Raw genomic sequence first — 21,308 nt, forward strand, 5'->3', positions numbered from 1 at the left:
GTGGGCAGAGGGAGACAAGAGGAGACTATATTGTTGCTTTGTGGACTTCCGCAAGGCATTTGATTTTGTCCCGAGATTTCGTTTGATGTAGAGGCTACAGGATATAGGAATTCCAGAGGCTATCCGATGGGGGATTTATGCATTGTATGAGTCGGTGACTGGGAGGGTGAGGGCCCCAGGTGGACTTTCAGATGCTATTGAAAGTACCATTGGGGTGAAACAGGGATGCCCACTGTCTCCCACTCTCTTTGGGATTTACATCGATGAGCTCTCAGAGTAAGTGGATACATATGGTGATGCAGGATCCAGCCTGGCAGGGGTGATGATACCACTTCTTTTGTATGCAGACGATGTGGTATTGATTTCGGACTCTCCAGAGGGGCTACAGAGACAGTTGGATGCTCTCCAGAGATTTTGTGCAGATAGGGACTTGACAGTGAACCTTGGGAAAACCAATTTTATGGTGTTCAACACCACACAGGCATGGGTCACTCGAGCAGAGCATGAGTTCACATTTAGAGGGGAGATGGTGGAGCAGGTACAGTCTTATGTATACTTAGGAGTGACTTTTACAGGCCCGCGCTTCTCATTGAAGCAAGCAGCAGATGCTAGGTTGGACAGGGGCTTCGCAGCTTTGGGGAGGCTTGAGAGGCAGTGTGCTCATGTACAGTTTCAGGAGCCGCGAACGAAGCTTTGGTTGTTCGATTCGTTGGTCACCCCGGCATTGTTGTATGGATCCATGGTGTAGGGGCCTAGCCTCAGTACAGAGGAGTGGAGGCGTATGGAGAGACCACTAGTTACGATGATTGCACAGATGATCCGGTGCAAGGCATCAATACCACATGCTATTGTCAGAGCTGAGATGGCAGCATCCTCCATAGTGACAGAGGCCATATTTCAGAGTGTGACATGCCTACATCGCATATGGGAGCTCCCCCCAGAGAGAGATTCGAGATTGGCACTAGATTCCTCCAGACAGCTAGCAGAAAATGGGGTTCATGATTGTTGGTATGCACAGATGCAGACATGGTTTGGGAGACATGAACTACAGATGGATGCACTTCCACCCTTCCAGTATAGCTTGGACTGCCCGCACCTCCAGCTTACGCGCACTGAGCGGAACCGGGTGATTAGATCAAATATTGTGCAGCTGGAGACAGAAAGGACCTGGCAACGACCTCCAGAGCCATTAGGCACGAAGATGGCCCATTACAGGGACCACTTCTTGCATGTTTTATTGGAGGGTTTTGTGATTCGGCCAGCATACATGGATGTACATCTCTCACATGGGTTGCGCAGTGCCATTGGACAGATTCGTACCTCCTCCCATCAACTACGCATCGAGACAGGCAGATACATGCAGATGGCCCGGACAGATAGGACATGTCAGCTATGCCACCAAGAGGTGGAATCCGAGGAGCATTACATTTGCCGCTGCACAGTATATTACGAGACCAGGGGGAGATACCATTGCCTTTTCAGAGAGGGCTTTGGACCATTACGTCGGGTGATGGATTATGAGGACCAGAGATGCCTCGGACTCTTTTTACTAGAGTTGAGGAGGCACAGGGACAAACTATTACAAGACAGTTCTCCACCAACAGATCGACAGCGCACTATGCGTGACTTCTTCAGTAGAGAGGGAGAGGACCTTGGGACACAGACTCCGTCTATGGATACAACCACACCCCCAGGACCACGTCCATCGAGGCCTAGAGGAGTTTGTCTTGATCAGGCCACTGCACAGGGTCGTACTCGCCGTCCTCGACCACCCAGGCCTCGACCCACCCCGCCATTTGCACCAAATCAGAGGCATCATCGCTCGACATCGGAGACGAGTGCCACCTTTCAACGGCCTCTCTATACTGGATCTACCCATCTGGGATATCCTGGGATAGAGGACAGGGAGATAGAAGTTGATGGTCAGATTTGGATGGGATCAGTCATGTATTTGTACATATTCTCAGTTTTAGCTTAGTTTTAGCTTTGTAGACTCAAACATCACTATGATGTTGAGTAGATCTTTTTTCCGTTTCAGTAGACGAGAGATGTATTACCAGATGTATAGTTTCTTGTCTCATGGGCCATTTTGGCTCTTTCGAGACGTTAATATATCTTTCTTTCTTTCTCTCTCTCTCTCTCTCTCTCTCTCTCTCTCTCTCTCTCTCTCTCTCTCTCTCCAATCCAAAGTGCAGTTGAGGATGGATTCTAGTAGTAGTAGTAGTATTTTTGTTCTAGTCTTTTTGTACCCAGGCATGGTATCAGATTCACTATTTTGTAACAGATTGTCAGATTGGTCTCGTAGGCCATTTTGGCCTTTTGAAGACGTTAATATAACATTTCATTTCATTTCATCTCTCTCTCCCTCTCTCTCTCTCTCTCTCTCTCTCTCTCTCTCTCACACACACACACACACACACACACACACACACACACACACACACACACACGCATAGGCACACATCACACGCACATGCGCGCGCACGCGCACGCGCACGCGCGCACACACACAGAGGGGGGATAATTGCAGCTGGTAAGTCTAGCAGAAACTTTGATGGATTCCATCTTAGCTCCTCCAATATATTCCATCCTACATCCCTACATTTTTCTAATGTGGGCATAGGCAACTGTATCGCATGCTTGTACACCAGCATTCATCGTATATAGTGACAGGTTGCATTGGACGTGTACTTGGTACCTACCCTTACATAGGTTTTATTGTAGTTGTTTTCTATTCCTAACATTGTGTAATTGGGTTCTTTTACATAAGCCATTACCCTATTGTAGATGACATTGACATCATATCTTGGTTAGATTTTCTTTTGGACAATTTATATATAACCATCGGCGACTCTCTTTTCAAGCAAACAATTGGTATCCCTATGGGCACCAATTGTGCTGTTTTTCTTGCTAATTTCTATCTTTTTACTTATGAGTTTGATTTTATGGAGCGTCTTGTCCTCGCTAACACTTGCCCAATATTTTTGCACAAGTTATGCAATGTAAGACGCTTTGTAGATGATCTTTTTGTCCCTGACGTTCCTTCTTTTCAAGATTTTATGTACTTTAATTCGAGTTCTGTAGGCGGAGGAATTTATCCCAAGGAGTTTTGTAAACTTAACTGTACCACAAATAGTGATTGTTGTGCCTTTTTAGACCTTAAAATTTTTCAGACTTCCTTGGGATTAGAAATAGATATCTATGATAAGCGCCTTGAACCAGAATATGCAAACCTAAAAATCATCCGTATGCCTCACATTTCTTCGAACATTTCTCTTTTAGCTAAGTACGGTGTCATTTGCTCTCAACTATTTAGATTTTCTCGTCTTTGTTCTAGTAAATCTGCTTTTGTTGTTCAATCTTGCCATCTTATTTCTTTACTAGTTGAAAAAGGATACTCATTCAAAAGAATCATGAAAAACGTTCGTTCATTTTTGCATCGTAGTAAGTTTATTTTTAATGTTTCTTCCTTTGGAATGTTCAAGATAATTAGTAGTAAATTCAATAGAAGTGGGGAGCTAAAAAGCCCACTTATTGTTTGACTTAATAACACCTTATGTTGTTGTTTTGATCTTTAGCGCTTCTAGTATTTTTACTATAGCTTGACAAATTGCTAGCCTTTATCATGGCTGAGTATGCCCATCACCTCCGGAGGGTGATAGAAACTCAGCTCGTTGGTTTTGTAGAGTACGTTCAAAGCATGAATGACCTCTATATAAACCTGCACCTACTCTTGGGCACTGACGACGTGAGTAGGGATGTCATAGCTGTTGTCCAGGCTATGCATGATAAAGGTGATAATCTTATTCTTCCTGTTTGGACAAGGAGCGAAGTTGAGATCACATATTGTCAAGTTTGGTTCTTTGCTCTTCGTAGGTTTGTAGTAGTATTCATTTTTCGATTTTGTATTTAGCTTACCTGAGGACTTAAGAATGTGTTCCGTTAGAAGTTGTTGTGTGAATGATGATTTAGGATTAAGTTTTTAAGATGTCTCATCCTTTTTTGCTTAAAGTTGAGTACTTGTTTTAAGCCAAGTAAGTTGCGTCAACTTATTTTACACATACCTTTTCTAAAAACATTTTTAAGTTAATAATGTTTTGTTTTATCTTGTTTTGTTTCGTAGCAAACAAAGTGATTTAGTTTGTTCTGTTTGTTTGTTTTTGTTTTTCTTTTCTTTTCTTGGTTCCTTGCTTTTATAGTTTTATGAGTGCTTTATTCCCTCTTATAATTCGTGAGTTCAGACTATTTTGAACTTATGAAGGTATATCTTTCTGTCTCTCTCTCTTCTTAGTGTACATTGAAGTGTCTCATAGGCCATTAGCCTTCTGCAGATAATATAATCATTCTTTCTTTCTCTCTCTTATCTTTTACTCTATTGCATGGAAGTGCGCTCTAAGCATTTTAATGGACTTACCAAATTTTTTTGTAGTGCAGGCTGGAAACATTTTAATTGGTGAATATGGGGCTATTAAGCTGGGTGATTTTGGTGTGTCAGCATGTATGTTTGATACAGGTGATAGACAGCGCTCAAGGAATACTTTTGTTGGAACCCCTTGCTGGTACTTAAGTATTATTGCACAGTTTACCGTTTGTTTTTGAAACTCCATGCCATGACCACACGTTCTTTATTGTAGGATGGCGCCAGAAGTCTTGGAGCAGGTCAATGGCTATGACTTCAAGTAAGAGCTCAGGGAGAGTTTTTCATATTCTAATTTTACACAAAGTTACAAGAGGAATTTGATTCCTAAAAGAGAAAATGCTGGATCACTGTTCGTCTCTTAAATCTTAATCCTTACAATGCAATTTGTATTTGACAGGGCTGATATTTGGTCGTTTGGAATAACTGCGCTTGAACTTGCACATGGTCATGCACCCTTTTCGAAATATCCACCCATGAAGGTAAATTAAGACATGCTTCAGAAAGAGAGGCAGATTAAGTGGCATGTATGGATGATGAGTTCTGACATTTAGCCCACCACTTGTGAACAGGTGCTTTTGATGACTCTGCAGAATGCGCCTCCTGGTCTTGATTATGAAAGAGATAAACGGTTTTCAAAGGTATGTCTGTACTTGGACAAACATTTGTCAATGAGGATTTAATCATTTTGATGACCTTAATGTATGCAGTCATTTAAAGAAATGATTGCGATGTGTCTCGTCAAGAACCCTTCTAAGCGGCCAACTGCAGAAAAGCTCATGAGACATTCTTTCTTCAAGCATGCGAAGTCTTGTGAATACATCGTTCGTACTGTGCTCGATGGCTTGGCTCCACTTGGACAAAGATTCAGGGATTTGAAGGTACTTTGGTGTGATAGGTCATCAATGGGGCTACCTGCGATATTTCTGTTAAGTTTACGTGCCTTCTCATCAGAAAGATGATGTTCAATGTTAAATGCCAATTTTGTGGAGCTAGGTCATGAAGATTAGAAGCAACACTCAATGGGGTGGAATTTAGGAAGTACACTCTAGAGAAATCATGGAGGGTTGTGATGTTCGTGTTTTTTCTTGAGGAGGTGCTATGGGTTTGGAGTACATTTAATTTCTCTTTTCTTTTGTTTTGTGAGATGGTAGAGGCCATGTAAATTGGAAACAAGACAAAGCATATTGAATGTAAACATGGAAGTGGTAATGGTAGCTATTTCAAAAGTTGAACAGCTCAAACATATGGAATTCAACCATACCAGAAAAGCGTTTGAAAAAGGAAGAAAGAAAGGAAGTTCTACTATATGTTCCAAAATTTTCAATAAACCATACCTCTCACAACATCACTGGCCATTATAGTGAATGTTGATGAAAAATGAAATATTCGGTGAAGGTCACCGTTTCTGCGCTGGGGTTTAGGGTTAGGGTTTGCCAAATAGGTCAAAGAAGCATTCATCTTATCCGCTTTACCTAATCCTATAGCCTTCCCCCTAAGTGGTAGTTTTAATATAACTTTGAGACGAGTCCTCCCTGTCTGCACCTTAGTTCTCTCTAGCACTCTTTCTCTATACTGTTTTTATTGTTGTTGGAAAAAGAGTCTTCCATTTGTTAAAAACCACTAACCTGCCCAGTGGGCTATATCAAACCCGCCTATGAGGGAATAGGAGACTCTCCCAAGATAAGGAAACCAAATATACGATGGCTACACCATAGCGATGGCTCCTAAATCCTTCATAGAAAACTATGTGCTAAGTGACTTCTTATTATTACTTAATATGGCAATCTCATCTTTACACTTCTTGAAAATGAGCATATCATCAAAGTAACAGCTCGTACGTGGTGCCCTCCCGTAAAATGCTACGTGGGTGCTGGGATGTGTATCACAAGGAGATTGGTGACAAACTGGTGAAGATACCTAGCCTTCCGACTTTCTGGCTGATCGTTCCATCTGCACATACACTAAGATTTAGGAAATCACCGTCTGCCATCAAATAAGAGGGATTGTGCATCTATTGCCACTATTTTCAGTCATATTCATCCATCTTCCATTGCCACTTCTCACAATTGTGTGGCATATGTGTAGTCCTTATGGTTGAAGGCTTTGTGCAACAATGGTTATGCAATCAAAACATGTACACGTATAATTGAATTTTGAAAATTTTTAGGTGCATGCGTCTTTCTTCTTATTTGGAGACCACATTATGTACATGTAGCAGATCCTCTTTATTGGTTGTTTAGAAAGAATCAAAAGTTTTGATTGGAAAAGAGCACACAAAAGCCATGCGAAAGCTAAAGAAGGTACTTCTTTCATCACCAACCTTTTTTTTTCTCGAGAAAAAGATTCTTCTATTAGTTAATGAAACTGCCCATAGGGCTACAACCACCTCTACAAGAGAGGGCTACAACAATCCTAAGGGGGAGACTCTCTCAATGAAAAAACAGCATATGTACAATGAGGCTAAATCAAGAGATGGGAGGAGGGAAAAGCCACACAGGTGGACGGTAGTGCCATTTGAGCACACCCTGGACCATGGTGAAGAAAGGCCCAGGGCGCGAGAGTCGAAGGAAAGCCTCTCTACGCTCCCGCATGCGGTCGGAGCTGCCCTCGAGTCTCTCAAATTGTCCTCTGAGAGTATGGATCAGCTCTAGCCAAAGATCCCAAACTCTCTCTGCGGGGGGTACAGGGCGAGCCTCAAAGATGCGGAAGCAGCGGGCCCGCTAGATGAACCAAAGTGTCAGGCCGCAGATGAGCTTCTAACACTCGTCTCTCTCACTGCACCACTCCCGTGGAGTAAGCTCTATAGCAGGCTGGAGTGTAGGTCGACCCCCGTGCATCACTATCATCCCGCTGGTGAAGGATAGCTCAAACTGAATTGCCGGGCCCGTGAGAGTGGACCAAGCAGCTGTCCCCCAAGTGTACTGCCGTGTTGTGGAAAGAGCTGGCATCAACCAAAGAACACGAAGCCAAATCTCGTGTGCCAAAGGACAATCCCAAAGACAGTGGTGCTGACTCCACAAGATTGTCACAAGCTGCGCATGTTGCCGAGAGACCACTATGTACTAGCCAGCTCCCAACTGCTGTACCTCGATGTGCAACCAGCTACTGGAACAAAGTGACTCGTCTCGGTTGTCTGGAGTCCCACAACCTCTCCCAAAAAACTGACAAGAACTCAGCTGTGAGACCCTCCTCCTGCCAATGAAGTGCTACAGCAGAACGAGCCTCTCTCCGTGCTGCCAGTATGTGACGTCCCAATCAAATAGTGTACTGAAAGAAAGGGACACCTGGATGGTCTGATGGGGAGAAAGGACCCCTCCAAAACCACTCTCCAGGATCCCACTGCACTCGTGGCAATGTACAGCTCTCCCAAGCCCACCGCCTCCAGTGGCTAGTCTCAAGAGCTGTTGGGTGAGGATCTATGACACAAGTCCTCTGGCAGATTCCCACAACTTGGATCCTTTGAAAACAACACTCTTGCCACTTGTGGGGCCTCTACTGAAACTCGGTGTAAGCGTCCTTTACCTTGTAGCTCGAAAAACAGGGAGGGTACAGTCTCTGAGCAAGCCCGAACTGCGATGAGAATGTCGAGTCGAGTGAAGGTCCCCATCCATCTGGGTGCTGCTGACTCGGGAGGTGTGAGCCACTCAGCTGGTACTGCCTCTGTGATATCCTGAGGCGCTCCTCCGTGCAAGTAGGTTGACGCTGCTCGAGGCCTCTCCGCAGCTGCTCCGAGGAGCGGAGCAGACTCACAGCGAAGTGGTTCTCCAGTCTACTGCTCAAGCCAACTCTGCCATCTCTGTGAAAATCCATATGGTCGAAGGTCGCCAAGGGCCTCCTGCCTGAGGCACTCTAGCACTAAGCTGTTGAAGCAAAAACTCCTTCCAGGGCTCCTCCCTTGGAAGAAGTCCTCTGACGACAAACTTCCTCAGAAGGGCTCTGCTCTGCTATGCTGGGTCTATATCCCCAACCCTCCCTGAGAACAAGGAAGAATGATGACCTGCCATGCCACTTTGGCCCGGGCTGTCTGAGTGTCACGCCCTGACCAAAGGATCCAACAAGAAGTGATGTACCACATAGTAGCCAACAACATCTGGTTGGCCACTACAACTCTGCCTGCCAGAGAAAGTCGTGCAGAGCTCCAATGTAACAACTTCCTCTTGATGGACGGGAGGAGGGGAGCAATCTGCTGCTCAGGAGACAAGTCCAAGCCAACCTGACAACCCAAGTATCGAACTGCAGTCTTTGGGGGAATCCATCTGAAACCCTCACTTGGAAGCCAATCAGGTGTAGGAGCACTACCAATCGAGAAAGCCACTGTCTTTCTCCAGTGATCAGTGCGCCTGATGCACAACTCAAGAGCCTGCTCACACCTGTGAAGGTTGGCCTCCTGGCCATCCAAGTACAAGGCTGAGTCGTCTACAAACTCAACATTGAGTAGCTCATCTCCCCGAATAGGGAGCGCTAAGCCACTTAGACAAACCTGCTGTGGAACCAAAAACCTGCTCATCACCTCAGCATAGAACAGAAAGAGGAAGGGGGCAGCCCTGTCTGACCGAACGTGTGAGCATGAAACGATCACCTGACAAAAGTATCTAACTGTGTGCCCGTTTGTAAAGAGCTGACACACCTCTCCAAGCATCTGAGAAGCCCATCTTGCGAAGAGTGCCCTCCAAAAAGTCCCAGTCAACTCTATCGTAGGCCTTCTCAAAATCGAGAAGAAGTATCACCAAATCCTCCCCACGGAGACGCGCGAGGACACAAGCCTCCCAAAAAGTGAAGATGTTGTCAAGGATACTACGCTCCTTGACAAAACGTGTTTGTGTCTCATGTATAATGCTCTCCAGAAGTGGCTGCATCCTCAAACTCAGAGCCTTGGCAATAATTTTGTAGGATGAGTTGAGGATGGTGATGGACCGCCACTGTCGAATCTCATCCAAGGAGCCACCCTCCTTGGGAATGAGGTAAATCAGGCCTCACTCATGCTGTTAGGCATCTCTCCTGTGTGCAGGATGTACTGAAAAGCGCTTCAGAGATCTGAGCCAAGCAAGTCCCAGTACTCCAAGAAAAAGCTAGGATTCACACCATCGTCACCTCGACAGCTACCACGGGAAGTGCTCTATTGGCTGCGTGTAGATCCTCTAGCTGAAGAGGCAACTCAAGTCTCTGGCGCATCTCCTAAGGCACAAGACAAGGTATCTGTGCCCACACCTGCTCTGTGCATGCATCCTGTTGCTTTGACTGAGGCTCTGCAGACAGTAGGTCACAGTAAAAGTCAATAGCAATTGCACGCATGTCCTCTGGCTCTGAAGCAACAGACCCGTCAGGCCTCCCCAACTGGCTGACCGTGGCATGCGCATGTCGGGGCCCCGATGTCTCAAAGAAAGCCCCTGTCACTCTGTCACCCACCTGGGTCCACTACGATGCCTGTCGATGAAAAGAAAACTCATGGCGTCTCTCCTGGCAAGCTCCTGGCGAGCCTGCTGCAGTTGCTCCTCCAACCAGGGACTGTCTACATGCTGCTCCTGCATCCTCTGCAAGGAAGCAATGCCTCGTCGGAGACGCTGCTACTCCTCTCTCGTTGCAGCCAGGGGGGCCGTAGACTTCTGGAGAAAGAGCGGGCTAAGCTGAGCAAGTCCAAAGGCCACTCTGTCAGCAGGAGAGTCCTGCATGTCTGAACCCTCTGTCCAAAGAGCCTCCACTCGCTCTTTGAGCGCAGAGTCCAGCAAGACACTCTCTGGGATGCATAGCATCGTGCTCCCCCTCCTCTGTCTATCTGTCAGTGTGAGAATCATTTGTGTATGGTCCGAAAAAGAAGTTTCGGCTAGAATGCAAACTGTCCTACCCAAATCACAAAAATGGCCGCTAGTGTAGAAGTGGTCTATCCGAGATAGATTCACTCCTCCCACGGTCCGAGCTAGAGAAGGCAGGCTGTCTTGGGGCCTCACGAAGCTAGAATGCTGCCACACATCTGAAACCCACAGAGTCATACATAACCTCTCCCAAGCTGCCAACTCAACTCCATGCACTGTAGTGTGGCTACCTCCAATTCTACCAGAGGGGTCCTCCAACATGTTGAAGTCACCCCCAATGCACCATTGCTCTCCCTGCGGCAGAGACTCTACAATGTGAGACCAAAACTCTGCACTTGCACTCGCCACGTTGGGAGCATAGATGTTGAGGAAACCCAAGAGGTGTTGGGTTAAAGGCCTAAATAACCCCTTTTTGTACATTTTTATACTTTGTCCAGGTTCATATTGAACCCTAAACACATTTTTTAAAGGTCACTTATAATAAAAGTGGGAAAACCCAAAACTCACTTATTGAGTTTTCTCGAAAAACGTGAGCCCTCTCTCTTCTGCTAGCGCTTTCTCTCCTGTTGGCCTTCGCCTCCCCTCTCTGCACACACACTGCACTTCCTCGCGTGCTCTTTCACTTGCACACACCGCCGCGCGCTCATCAATTGGCATCAGAGCCTCGATTAGGGTTTGCCCCAAACCTGCAAACGCTGAATTTCAGCCAAGAAGGTCAACTTTCACGCGAGATTTTGCAATTTCGTCGCCAAAGGACTTGTCCCGGACACTAGAGAGCTCCCGGCAACCCAAATTGACCCAAAACAGGCTGAAATTAGGTCAAAAACAGGAAATTACAGGTTATGACAACAAAATACAGGTTTTGCAAATGATGTATTAAGGTGTGGGAATACTTTTGTTAAGTCCCCGCTACCCGAAAACCCTGAAATTGCCGAAAAACAAGCCCTAAAACAGGTGTTTTAAGCAAATTTCAGATTTATGCAGGTTTTTGCAAGTGTTTTTATGGTGCGATTACATTGGGGAAAGTGCAAATTGATGCAATCTACGCACATTTGACAAATTTTGTCGATATATGACCATTTGTGGCTCAATTTCATGCAATTTTGATGCTACAAAGTGGGGCTTTTGCGTTTACATGCTAAAAACAACTAAATTTGTTGTTTTCGAGCACAAATTCTCTCGCTGAAATTTCCTGCGCATAAATTTCAGAAATTGAATTTTGTGTCCAAATCGACCTATTTTGCCCCAAATTGCTCTTGTGACCATTTGGAGCTGTATTGCACATCTCTGTGAGGCTATACTCCGATTTTTGCACATTTTGTCCAAAAATTCAACGTATTATCCCTTTTATTTCGTGCAACTACGGCCTCATCTTCTTTGGATGTGAAGAACCTCTTCGAGATTAGGAGGTTCGATGGTACAAGTTTTGATCTTTGGAAAGACAGGATTCAAGGAATCCTATTTCTTAAGGATTGCGAAGGGGCACTTGAACTGGTGAAGCCACAGAATATGACGGACGAAACATGGGTTAGCATGAACAGGAAGGCCATTACATACATTAAAATGGCCATGACCGATGAGACCGTCATTGATGTGAAAGGTCTCACGACTGCTTTTGATGTGTGGGAGAAGTTGAAGGGAATGTATGAAAATACAGCGCCAAGAGCGCGGCAGAGCACTTGTCATTATTCGCAGGTACTTTGTCGTAGTTACAGGATTCTGGCTTGCCTCCTTTTGATGATAAGCTGAAAGCTATCTTCTTGCTTATGACCTTACCTGAGTCATGGGAAACTTTGGTGGTTTCGTTGTCTAATAACCCCAATTTGACCTTTGATGGTGTTAGGGGCTCTATTTTAAATGAAGAAATCAGGAGGAAAGCAAGTGGAGAGGGAGGCAGCTCTGCCAACATGGTTAGAGGCAGGACAGAAAAGAAGAATGCTTATGCACAAAGGAGTAAGAGTAAGAGTAAAGAAAGGGGAAATGCAAGCAAAGGCAAGGATGATGTGACATGCTATCAATGTGGCAGGAAAGGTCACAAGAAACCCGATTGCAGGTACTATAAAGTTGAGTCAGAAAGAAAAAAGAATGGCGGAGACTAAAAGAAAGAGAAGAAGGAAGTCAAGGCAGATGCACAGGATAGCTCAAAGGACAAAGAGAAGGCCAATGTGGCTTCTAGTGTCGTGATTGAGGAGCTGTCAGATGTAGAGGACATCTTGTGTGCCACTTTGTCAGATGATGATGCTTATGACTATGATGCCTCTCTCAATGTTCATTCACAGGACATGCAGATCACCAAGAGTGATCTTATTGATGCTTTGTTGATTGTCATTGATGCATTGTTCCAGACTTGGATTGTTGATTCTGGTGCTTCATTTCATGTGACTCCCATCAAGGAGTGTTTCTCTACTTTTGATGCAGGCTGGCGTGGCTATGTATACCTTGGAAACAATCATGCATGTTCCATTGAGGGTATTGGCACTGTGTATCTCTCCATAGATGGCACAAATGAGCTTGTCTTGCATGATGTTAGATATGTGCCGGGAATCAAGAAGAGTCTGCTTTTCTGTTGGTCAGATGGATATGCATGGTTACAGCATCTTGTTTGAGAGAGGGTCATGGAAAATGACTAAAGGCTCAAGGCTGATTGTAAAGGGCACAAATAAAGGGACACTTTACTGCATGCATGGAAAGGCCGTGCTCGGCAAGTTTATTGCATTGGCTGAAATTAACTCTCACATGGAGTTGTGGCACAAGAGGCTTGGCCATATGAGCCAAAAGGGCCTTTCTAAGCTTTGTACTTTGAACAAGCTTGATGCTAAAGGCACAAAGCTTGACTTTTGTAATGAATGTCAATATGGCAAGCAAGTAAAGCGTTCTTATTACTCTGGTGTCTCTCGTAAATCTTGTTTGCTTGATCTTCTACATTCTGATGTATGTAGCATGCCTACTAGGTCTATGGGTGGTGCATGTTATTTTGTCTCCTTTGTTGATGATCATTCTAGAAAAATTTGGGTTTATTTGCTTAAATCTAAGGATGAAGCCTTCGCTGCGTTTAAGAGATTTCATGCATTTGTGACCACCCAAACAGGTAGAAAGCTAAAATGCTTGCGTACAGACAATGGGGGGGAGTACACAAGTGCTGAATTTAACAAGTTTTGTGAAAATTTGGGCATTAAGAGGGAGCTTACTGTGCCATACAGCCCCTCTTCTAATGGTGTGGAGAGGGTGAGATGCATGCTGTCCACAGCTAATCTCTCTCATGGATTTTGGGGAGAAGCTTTGAAAACTGCAGTGCATATATGCAATCGATCCCCTCACATATCTTTGAAAGGTGACATCCCTGAAGAGGTTTGGTCTGGCAAGCCTGCTTCATATGATCACTTACGCATTTTTGGTTGCGAAGCTTTTGTGCATGTAAGACCGGAGTTGAGGAGTAAACTAGATGCGAAGTCCATTAAAGGCCTCTTCATGGGATATGGTGCAGAAGGCGAAATGGGTTACAGGATTTGGTTACCTCAGCTCAAAAGGGTTGTACGTAGCCGGGATGTTGTTTTTAATGAGGCAAGGCTGCTTCAAAACAATTGTGCCTCAAAGCATGACCATAAAAGGGTGAAATTTCAGCATGACCAGCCACCTGTTAGGCCTATTTTTGACCCTCAGGATGCACCACAAATGGCTGAAAATGTAGATGATCCAGTGGTGTTGAGCCAGATGATGTTGGACAACAAATTGAGGCTCGTGAAGGGCATTTGCAGCCAAGAAACAATGCTGAAAATGATGTACAACAGCCCATTGTTGATGATTTTGTAGTGCCACCTGATGTAAACCCATTGCCGGATAATGTGGATCATTGGGTGAGGCGGTCTAGTCGTCAAAGACGGCCTGTGAGTCGATATGACCCCTCTTTGCATTACATTATGTTGACAGATGAGGGAGAGCCTCTTACGTATAAAGAGGCAAAGACATGTGAGCACAGCGACAAGTGGGAGCTTGGCAAAGACATGTGAGCACAGCGACAAGTGGGAGCTTGCTATGCAGGAAGAGATTAAAGCTTTGCATGCTAATCATACTTGGGATTTCAACTATAGTGACATAGGACGTAATCTTAAAAAGCAAGAGAGGCTTGTAATCTCAAGTATTGATTGCCCTTGTAGTAAAACTGCCTTTTCTTCTTACGTAAATGGAGCTTTGGGTCATGTAGTTACTGCCAATTGTTCTATCCTTCCGTCGGATTCCTTGAAAGACCTTTTCTCAAGAGGTACTAAATATAGGCTCCCTTCCTCAAACGACTCTTGCCTTCTCAAAGCCATAGAAAAAGGAATTTCTAGTTTCGTAGTAAAGTTTGAGGAGTCTTTAGGAGTTCAAGGTATTTTTACCCATTGGAAGTCTGTAATCCTCAAGAAAGCTTCTTTGAAATTAGCATCTTGCTCTCGAAACGTTTCTTCAGGAAGGAACAACTTATCTTCTTCTGATCGTGATGCTCTTAGGAAATTTCATCGTGATTTTGTAATCTCTTATGTAGATAAGTGCTCTAATAACTTTGTTGTTACGTGCAAAAAGTTCTATTTAGAATGCTTGTTAGGTGAAGTAAATTCTCAGACTTACAGTGATTGTGATCTTTCAATGCAAGAGGTTATCTTGAAACATCAAGACTTTTGTAAGTCTTTTGGTTTCAAGTGCCAGCCTAAATTACCTTTTTTATATACCGTTTGGAAGTTCCACAAGAACCCTATAAAGCCTAGATTTATAGGTGCTTCTTGTAACACCTCTTTGACCGAGGTTTCCAAATGGCTTAGTTATTGTTTCAAAGCCATTTTACCTAGCGTAAATGAATTGTGGAATAATATGCTAAAGGAAGCAGACGTACCTACCGATTCAAGTTGGATTTTAAATGATTCAGTAGGTGTGATTCTTGTTTTAAGTTTTTGAACTCTTCAAGAAGCCTTAAGGAGAAATCTTCTCTTTTATGTCTCCAAACTTTTGACTTTACAACGCTATACACGAAGCTAAATTTGGAGGACCTTAAATTTAGAGTCAAGTCTCTTATTTCAAAAGTTTTTGCGTACAAGCTTGAGAAGGATAGGTACAAGGCATTGCTAGTAGAAAAGTCAGCCTTGAACTTAGCCTTGAACTTTGACTTCTTATGGCTGAAAAATAAGAATGTAGATGTAGACAAAGGAAGAAAGAGATTCACTAGGATTGTAGATGACATTGACATCATATCTTGGTTAGATTTTGGACAATTTGTATATAATCATCGACGACTCTCTTTTCAAGCAAACAATTGGTATCCCTATGGGTACCAATTGTGCTGTTTTTCTTGCTAATTTCTATCTTTTTACTTATGAGTTTGATTTTATGGAGCGTTTTGTCCTTGCTAACACTTGCCCAATATTTTTGCACAAGTTATGCAATGTAAGACGCTTTGTAGATGATCTTTTTGTCCCTGACGTTCCTTCTTTTCAAGATTTTATTCCTTCTTTTCAAGATTTTATGTACTTGAATTCGAGTTCTGTAGGCGGAGGGATTTATCCCAAGGAGTTTTGTGAACTTAACTGTACCACAAATAGTTATTGTTGTGCATTTTTAAACCTTAAGATTTTTCAGACTCCCTTGGGATTAGAAGTAGATATCTATGATAAGCGCCTTGAACCAGAATATGCTAATCTAAAAATCATCCTCATGCCTCACATTTCTTCCAACATTTCTCTTTTAGCTAAGTACGGTGTCATTTGCTCTCAACTATTTAGATTTTCTCGTCTTTGTTCTAGTAAATCTACTTTTGTTGTTCAATCTTGTCATCTTATTTCTTTACTAGTTGAAAAAGGATACTCATTCAAAAGAATCATGAAAAAAGTTCGTTCATTTTTGCATCGTAGTAAGTTTATTTTTAGTGTTTCTTCCTTTGGAATGTTCAAGATAATCAATAGTAAATTCAATAGAAGTGGGGAGCTAAAAAGCCCACTTATTGTTTGACTTAATAACACCTTATGTTGTTGTTTTGATCTTTAGTGCTTCTAGTATTTTTACTATAGCTTGACAAATTGCTAGCCTTTATCATGGCTGAGTATGCCCATCACCTCCGGAGGGTGATAGAAACTCAGCTCGTTGGTTTTGTAGAGTACGTTCAAAGCATGAAGGACCTCTATATAAACCTGCACCTACTCTTGGGTACTGACGACGTGAGTAGGGATGTCATAGCTATTGTCCAAGCTATGTATGATAAAGGTGATAATCTTATTCTTCCTGTTTGGACAAGCAGTGAAGTTGAGATCACATATTGTCAAGTTTGGTTCTTTGCTCTTCGTAGGTTTGTAGTAGTATTCATTTTTCGATTTCATATTTAGCTTACCTGAGGACTTAAGAGTGTGTTCCGTTATAGGTTGTTGTGTGAAGTTTGATTTCTAGGATTAAGTTTTTAAGATGTCTTATCCTTTTTTTGCTTAAAGTTGAGTACTTGTTTTAAGCCAAGTAAGTTGTGTCAACTTATTTTACGCATGCCTTTTCTGAAAACATTTTTAAGTTAATAATTTATCTAGTTTTGTTTCGAAGCAATCAAAGTGATTTAGTTAGTTAGTTTGTTTGTTATTGTTTTTCTTTTCTTTTCGTGTGTCCTTGCTTTTATAGTTTTATGAGTGTTTTATTCCCTCTTATAATTCGTGAGTTCAGACTATTCTGAACTTATGAAGGTATATATACTTGGGATTTGGTTGAATTGCTCAAAGGAAGGAAGGCTATTCCTAACAAATGGGTGTATAAAATCAAAACTGATGATGCAAAACCCAAGTATAAGGCAAGGTTTGTTGCAAAGGGATATGTTCAAACCAAGGGCATAGACTTTTAGGAAGTGTTCTCTCCTGTTGTGAAGATGACCACTTTGCGTGCATTGTTTGCCATTGTGGCTGCTCTTGATTTGGAAATGGACCAAATGGATGTACATACCGCTTTCTTGCATGGTGATGTGGAAGAAGAGCTTTACATGAAGCAACCCGAGGGTTTTGTCATCCCTGGCAAGGAACATTTGGTATGTATGCTCAATAGAAGCTTGTATGGGCTGAAACAATCATGTAGACAGTGGTACAAGAAGTTTGATCGCTTCATGCTTAAACATGGTTACAAAAGAAGCCATGGAGACCATTGTTTGTATACCAAACGTGCTGAGGATGGCAGCCCGATCATTCTTGTGCTCTATGTAGACGATATGTTGATAGCTGCAAAGAAAAGAAGCTCTGTAGATGCTCTTAAAGGGCAGCTGAAATCTGCGTTTTCAATGAAAGACCTTGGGACAGCTGAACATATACTAGGAGTGTGTGTTACACGGCAAAGAGACAAGCGCCTATTGTATTTGTTGCAAGAAAAGTACATTGAAAAGGTGCTGGACAGATTTAACATGGCTGAAGTAAAGCCTCTTGGTGTGCCATTACAACCACATGTTAAAATTTCCAAGGATCATTGTCCCAAGTCAAAGGAAGAAGCAAATGACATGCAAAGTGTGTCTTATGCTTCAGCTTGTGGTTCACTTATGTATGCTATGGTTGCTACTAGGCATGACATAGCCCATGCAGTGGGAGTTGTGAGCCGGTTTATGGCTAATCCAGGCAGGTTGCATTGGGATGCAGTGAAGTCCATTATGAGGTACTTGAAAGGGACTAAAAACAAATGCCTCTGCTATGGTGAAGGACCAATGGAGTTGAAGGGATTTTGTGACTCTGACATGGCTGGTGATGTGGATACACGGAAATCCACAAGTGGCTATGTATTTACTCTTGTGGGAGGTGCCGTTTCATGGTGTTCTAGATTGCAAAAGATTGTTGCATTGTCTACTACAGAGGCTGAATCAATTTCAGCCACTGAGGCTTCCAAAGAAGCTATTTGGTTAGCACGCCGATGCGGTGAGTTTGGCTTGCCTGCCAAGGCACCTATGGTTGGTTGTGATAGCCAGAGTGCTATATGTCTGACAAAGAACGCCATGTTTCATGCACGCACAAAGCATATTGATGTGCGGTATCACTTCATACGAGAAGTGCTTGATGATGGCCTTATTACATTGGTTAAGGTCCATACATCACAAAATCCAGCCGATGCTCTCATTAAGTGCTTACCCAAGGCACAACATCATCTATGCATAGAGATGGTGGGAGTCACGTAGCTTAAAGACGCCGTTTATGCCTTTAAGTGGGAGGTTGTTGGGTTAAAGGCCTAAATAACCCCTTTTTGTACATTTTTATACTTTGTCCAGGTTCATATTGAACCTGGACACATTTTTTAAAGGCCGCTTATAATAAAAGTGGGAAAACCCAAAACTCACTTATTGAGTTTTCCCCAAAAACTTGAGCCCTCTCTCTTCTGCTAGTGCTTCCTCTCCTGCTGGCCTTCGCCTCCCCTCTCTGCACACACACTGCACTTCCTCGCGTGCTCTTTCACTTGCACACACCGCCGCGCGCTCATCAAGAGGCACCCCTGAAACTGCATAGTAATCCACTGAGCCCTGCCAGGCACAATAATACCTCTGTCCACAATGGCTTGCTGCCAAGAGTCCACAATAGTCATATATACCCCTCCCTGGATGCCACCAGGTCCAAATGCAGCTGACTAAAAAGTGTCATATTGTCCACACAAAAGTGGCTCTCACACAGATGATGCTCCTGTAGCATAAGAAGGTCAATCTCTCCTCCTACAAGGCATCGCTTAAGCTCCTGACGTAGTTGGCCCCTCTGACGTTGAAACTGGGGCCCACCTAATCTCTGCACGTTCCATGAGACGATCCTCATAGGAGCGAGAGAGAACTGATGCTGCAGCAGTAGCTAACCGTGCTATCTTCGAGGCAGGCTTGGATGGGGAGTAATCCGCATCCGAGCGTCCCCGAGATAGGCGTGACTGCAAAGAGTTTCTAGCCCAAGCCCAAGTAGAATGGGCCGTGCGCAAAGAAACTCCTCTGTCTAGGAGTCCTCCTGTATATGTACATAATATGACGGGCTCTGCGTGTCAGCAAAGAAGTGAACCACAATGTGTGTACATTCTGCCGAGTCTGGAGGTGTCACAGAAAACTTGGCCAAAGGCCACAGAGTTTGAACCAAGTTTGTAACCCCTAGGTCTCCCATGTGATGAGAGAACTCTAGGGCGCATAGGGGAAAAGAGAAGCCAACCGCTAAGTCCAAGGCCATTATCCCCCTAGCTGCAAGGAACAATACATGAACTCTGAAGCAAGCTGCCTCAAGGTCTGGTGAGGGGTCGCCAAGAAACCGTGTAAAGTTGTAGGCAAAGAAATCCCAACGATGTCGAATATTGAAGCTCGTCAGACCACGAGAACTGCTGCAAAGGGGAAGTCTGTGTTGGGTTAAAGGCCTAAATAACCCCTTTTTGTACATTATTATACTTTATATGAACCTGGACACATTTTTTAAAGGTCACTTATAATAAAAGTGGGAAAACCCAAAACTCACTTATTGAGTTTTCCTAAAAAACGTGAGCCCTCTCTCTCTCCCTCTTCGTTCTGCTAGCGCTTTCTCTCTTGCTGGCTTTCACCACCTCTCTCTGCACACACATTGCACTTCCTCGCGTGCTCTTTCACTTGCACACACCGCAGCGCGCTCAACAATTGGTATCAGAGGCAGATTAGGGTTTCAGAAGCTTTGTGCAGGTGGCTGGACAGCAGGCAAAAGGCTTCTCTCGCGTCAAATTTTCGCTTTCATCGCGAAGCCCCTTGCTTTCAGTGTCACCTAGGGTGATTCGGGTTCCCAAAACAGCCTAAAACAGGCTGAAATTAGGTCAAAACAGGTAAAAACTAGAAAATTTCAGGTCAAAACAGCAAAACGCAGGTGTTCTAAATCGATTCCCGTGAATGCCCCTTGCTTTTCCCACTCAAAACAGGTCCATTTGATGCAAATTGATGCGCCAAAACAGTAAATTTGCAGAAAATTCAGAATTGGATTGTTTTTATGTAAACAAATTGAGGTTTATGTACGCCTTTTGTGGGTTTATGCAAGTACGCATTGGGGATACTTGTTAATTGCTGAAATTTTCAGCACATTGTATGCAACGTGCGGTACATCGTGATCACTGAAAATTTTTAGATTTTGTGTAGACACTTTCTGCTGCATTTTTATCCGTGCAAATGGCCTCTACTTCCTCGTCGTCTGATGCCAAGAGCTTGATGGAAATCAAGCGATTTGACGGTACAGGTTTCGACCTATGGCAGGACAGGATGCTGGGGATTTTGTTCCTCAAGGATTGTGAGGATGCCCTTTTGGCTGTAAAGCCCGAGGATATGTCGGATGAGGATTGGGCCAAGCTCAACAAGAGGGCAAAGGCCTATATCAAAATGGCTGTGACCGATGACATTCTGGTGGACATAAAGGGCTTGGACACTGCACATGCAATTTGGCATAAGTTGAAGGCCACTTATGAGAATGCCACCCCTGTGAATCAGGTGCATTTGATGCGCAAACTGGTGAACATGATGCTTGACGAAGCCAAGTCGGCTTCTGAGCACTTAAGTGCTTTCACAAGTGTTATGAGTCAGCTACAGGATACTGGGCTTCAATCTTTTGATGACAAGTTGAAAGCCATATTTTTGTTGATGACTTTGCCAGACTCTTGGGAAACGCTTGTGGTTTCTTTGAGTAATAGCCCCAACCTCACATATGATGGAGTGCGAGGCTCCATCTTAAATGAGGAAATTAGACGCAAGTCTAGTGGTGGGGAAGGTGGCAGTTCTGCTTACAATGCGAGAGGCAGAAGTCAGAAGCAAAATACAGGTACCAAGACTCAAAACAGGAGCAAAAGCAAGTCTAGGAATAAGGATGTGACTTGTTACCAGTGTGGCAGAAAAGGCCATAAGAAGCCAGATTGTAGGTATTTCAAGAAAGAGCAAGAAAGAAAGAAGGAATCACAGGAGAAGAAGAAGACAGAGGATAAGAAAGGGGAAAAATCAGCAGGCACCTCCTCCAAGGATTCGGAGACTGTCAATGTATCCTCTAGTGTGGTTATCACAGAGTTATCCGACAGTGAAGAGATCTTGGTTGCAGCTTCATGCCCCTCAGATTTTGTTGTAGCAAATGCAGAAGACATGCTTATCT

The 21,308-nt window shown here is 43.8% G+C and overlaps 1 protein-coding gene across 4 annotated transcripts in view; it reads left to right on the forward strand.

Annotated features, from left to right (window-relative positions):
* Positions 1-21,308, forward strand: part of LOC147434751 (uncharacterized) — a 63,615-nt gene that overhangs the window by 20,245 nt on the left and 22,062 nt on the right. For all 4 annotated transcript variants that reach the window (XR_015185380.1, XM_086491183.1, XM_086491181.1 and 1 more), the window contains exons 3-7: positions 4,435-4,559; positions 4,635-4,679; positions 4,818-4,899; positions 4,990-5,058; positions 5,128-5,298. Coding sequence is in view for 3 of the 4 variants with exons in the window: in XM_086491183.1 (XP_086347309.1) it covers positions 4,435-4,559; positions 4,635-4,679; positions 4,818-4,899; positions 4,990-5,058; positions 5,128-5,298 (492 nt within the window). In the remaining variant the exon portion in view is untranslated. The remainder of the gene's footprint in view (positions 1-4,434; positions 4,560-4,634; positions 4,680-4,817; positions 4,900-4,989; positions 5,059-5,127; positions 5,299-21,308) is intronic.

This window comes from Adiantum capillus-veneris, chromosome 19, assembly GCF_014529385.1.
Source record: "Adiantum capillus-veneris isolate H3 chromosome 19, ASM1452938v2, whole genome shotgun sequence".
Lineage (NCBI taxonomy): Eukaryota > Viridiplantae > Streptophyta > Polypodiopsida > Polypodiales > Pteridaceae > Adiantum > Adiantum capillus-veneris.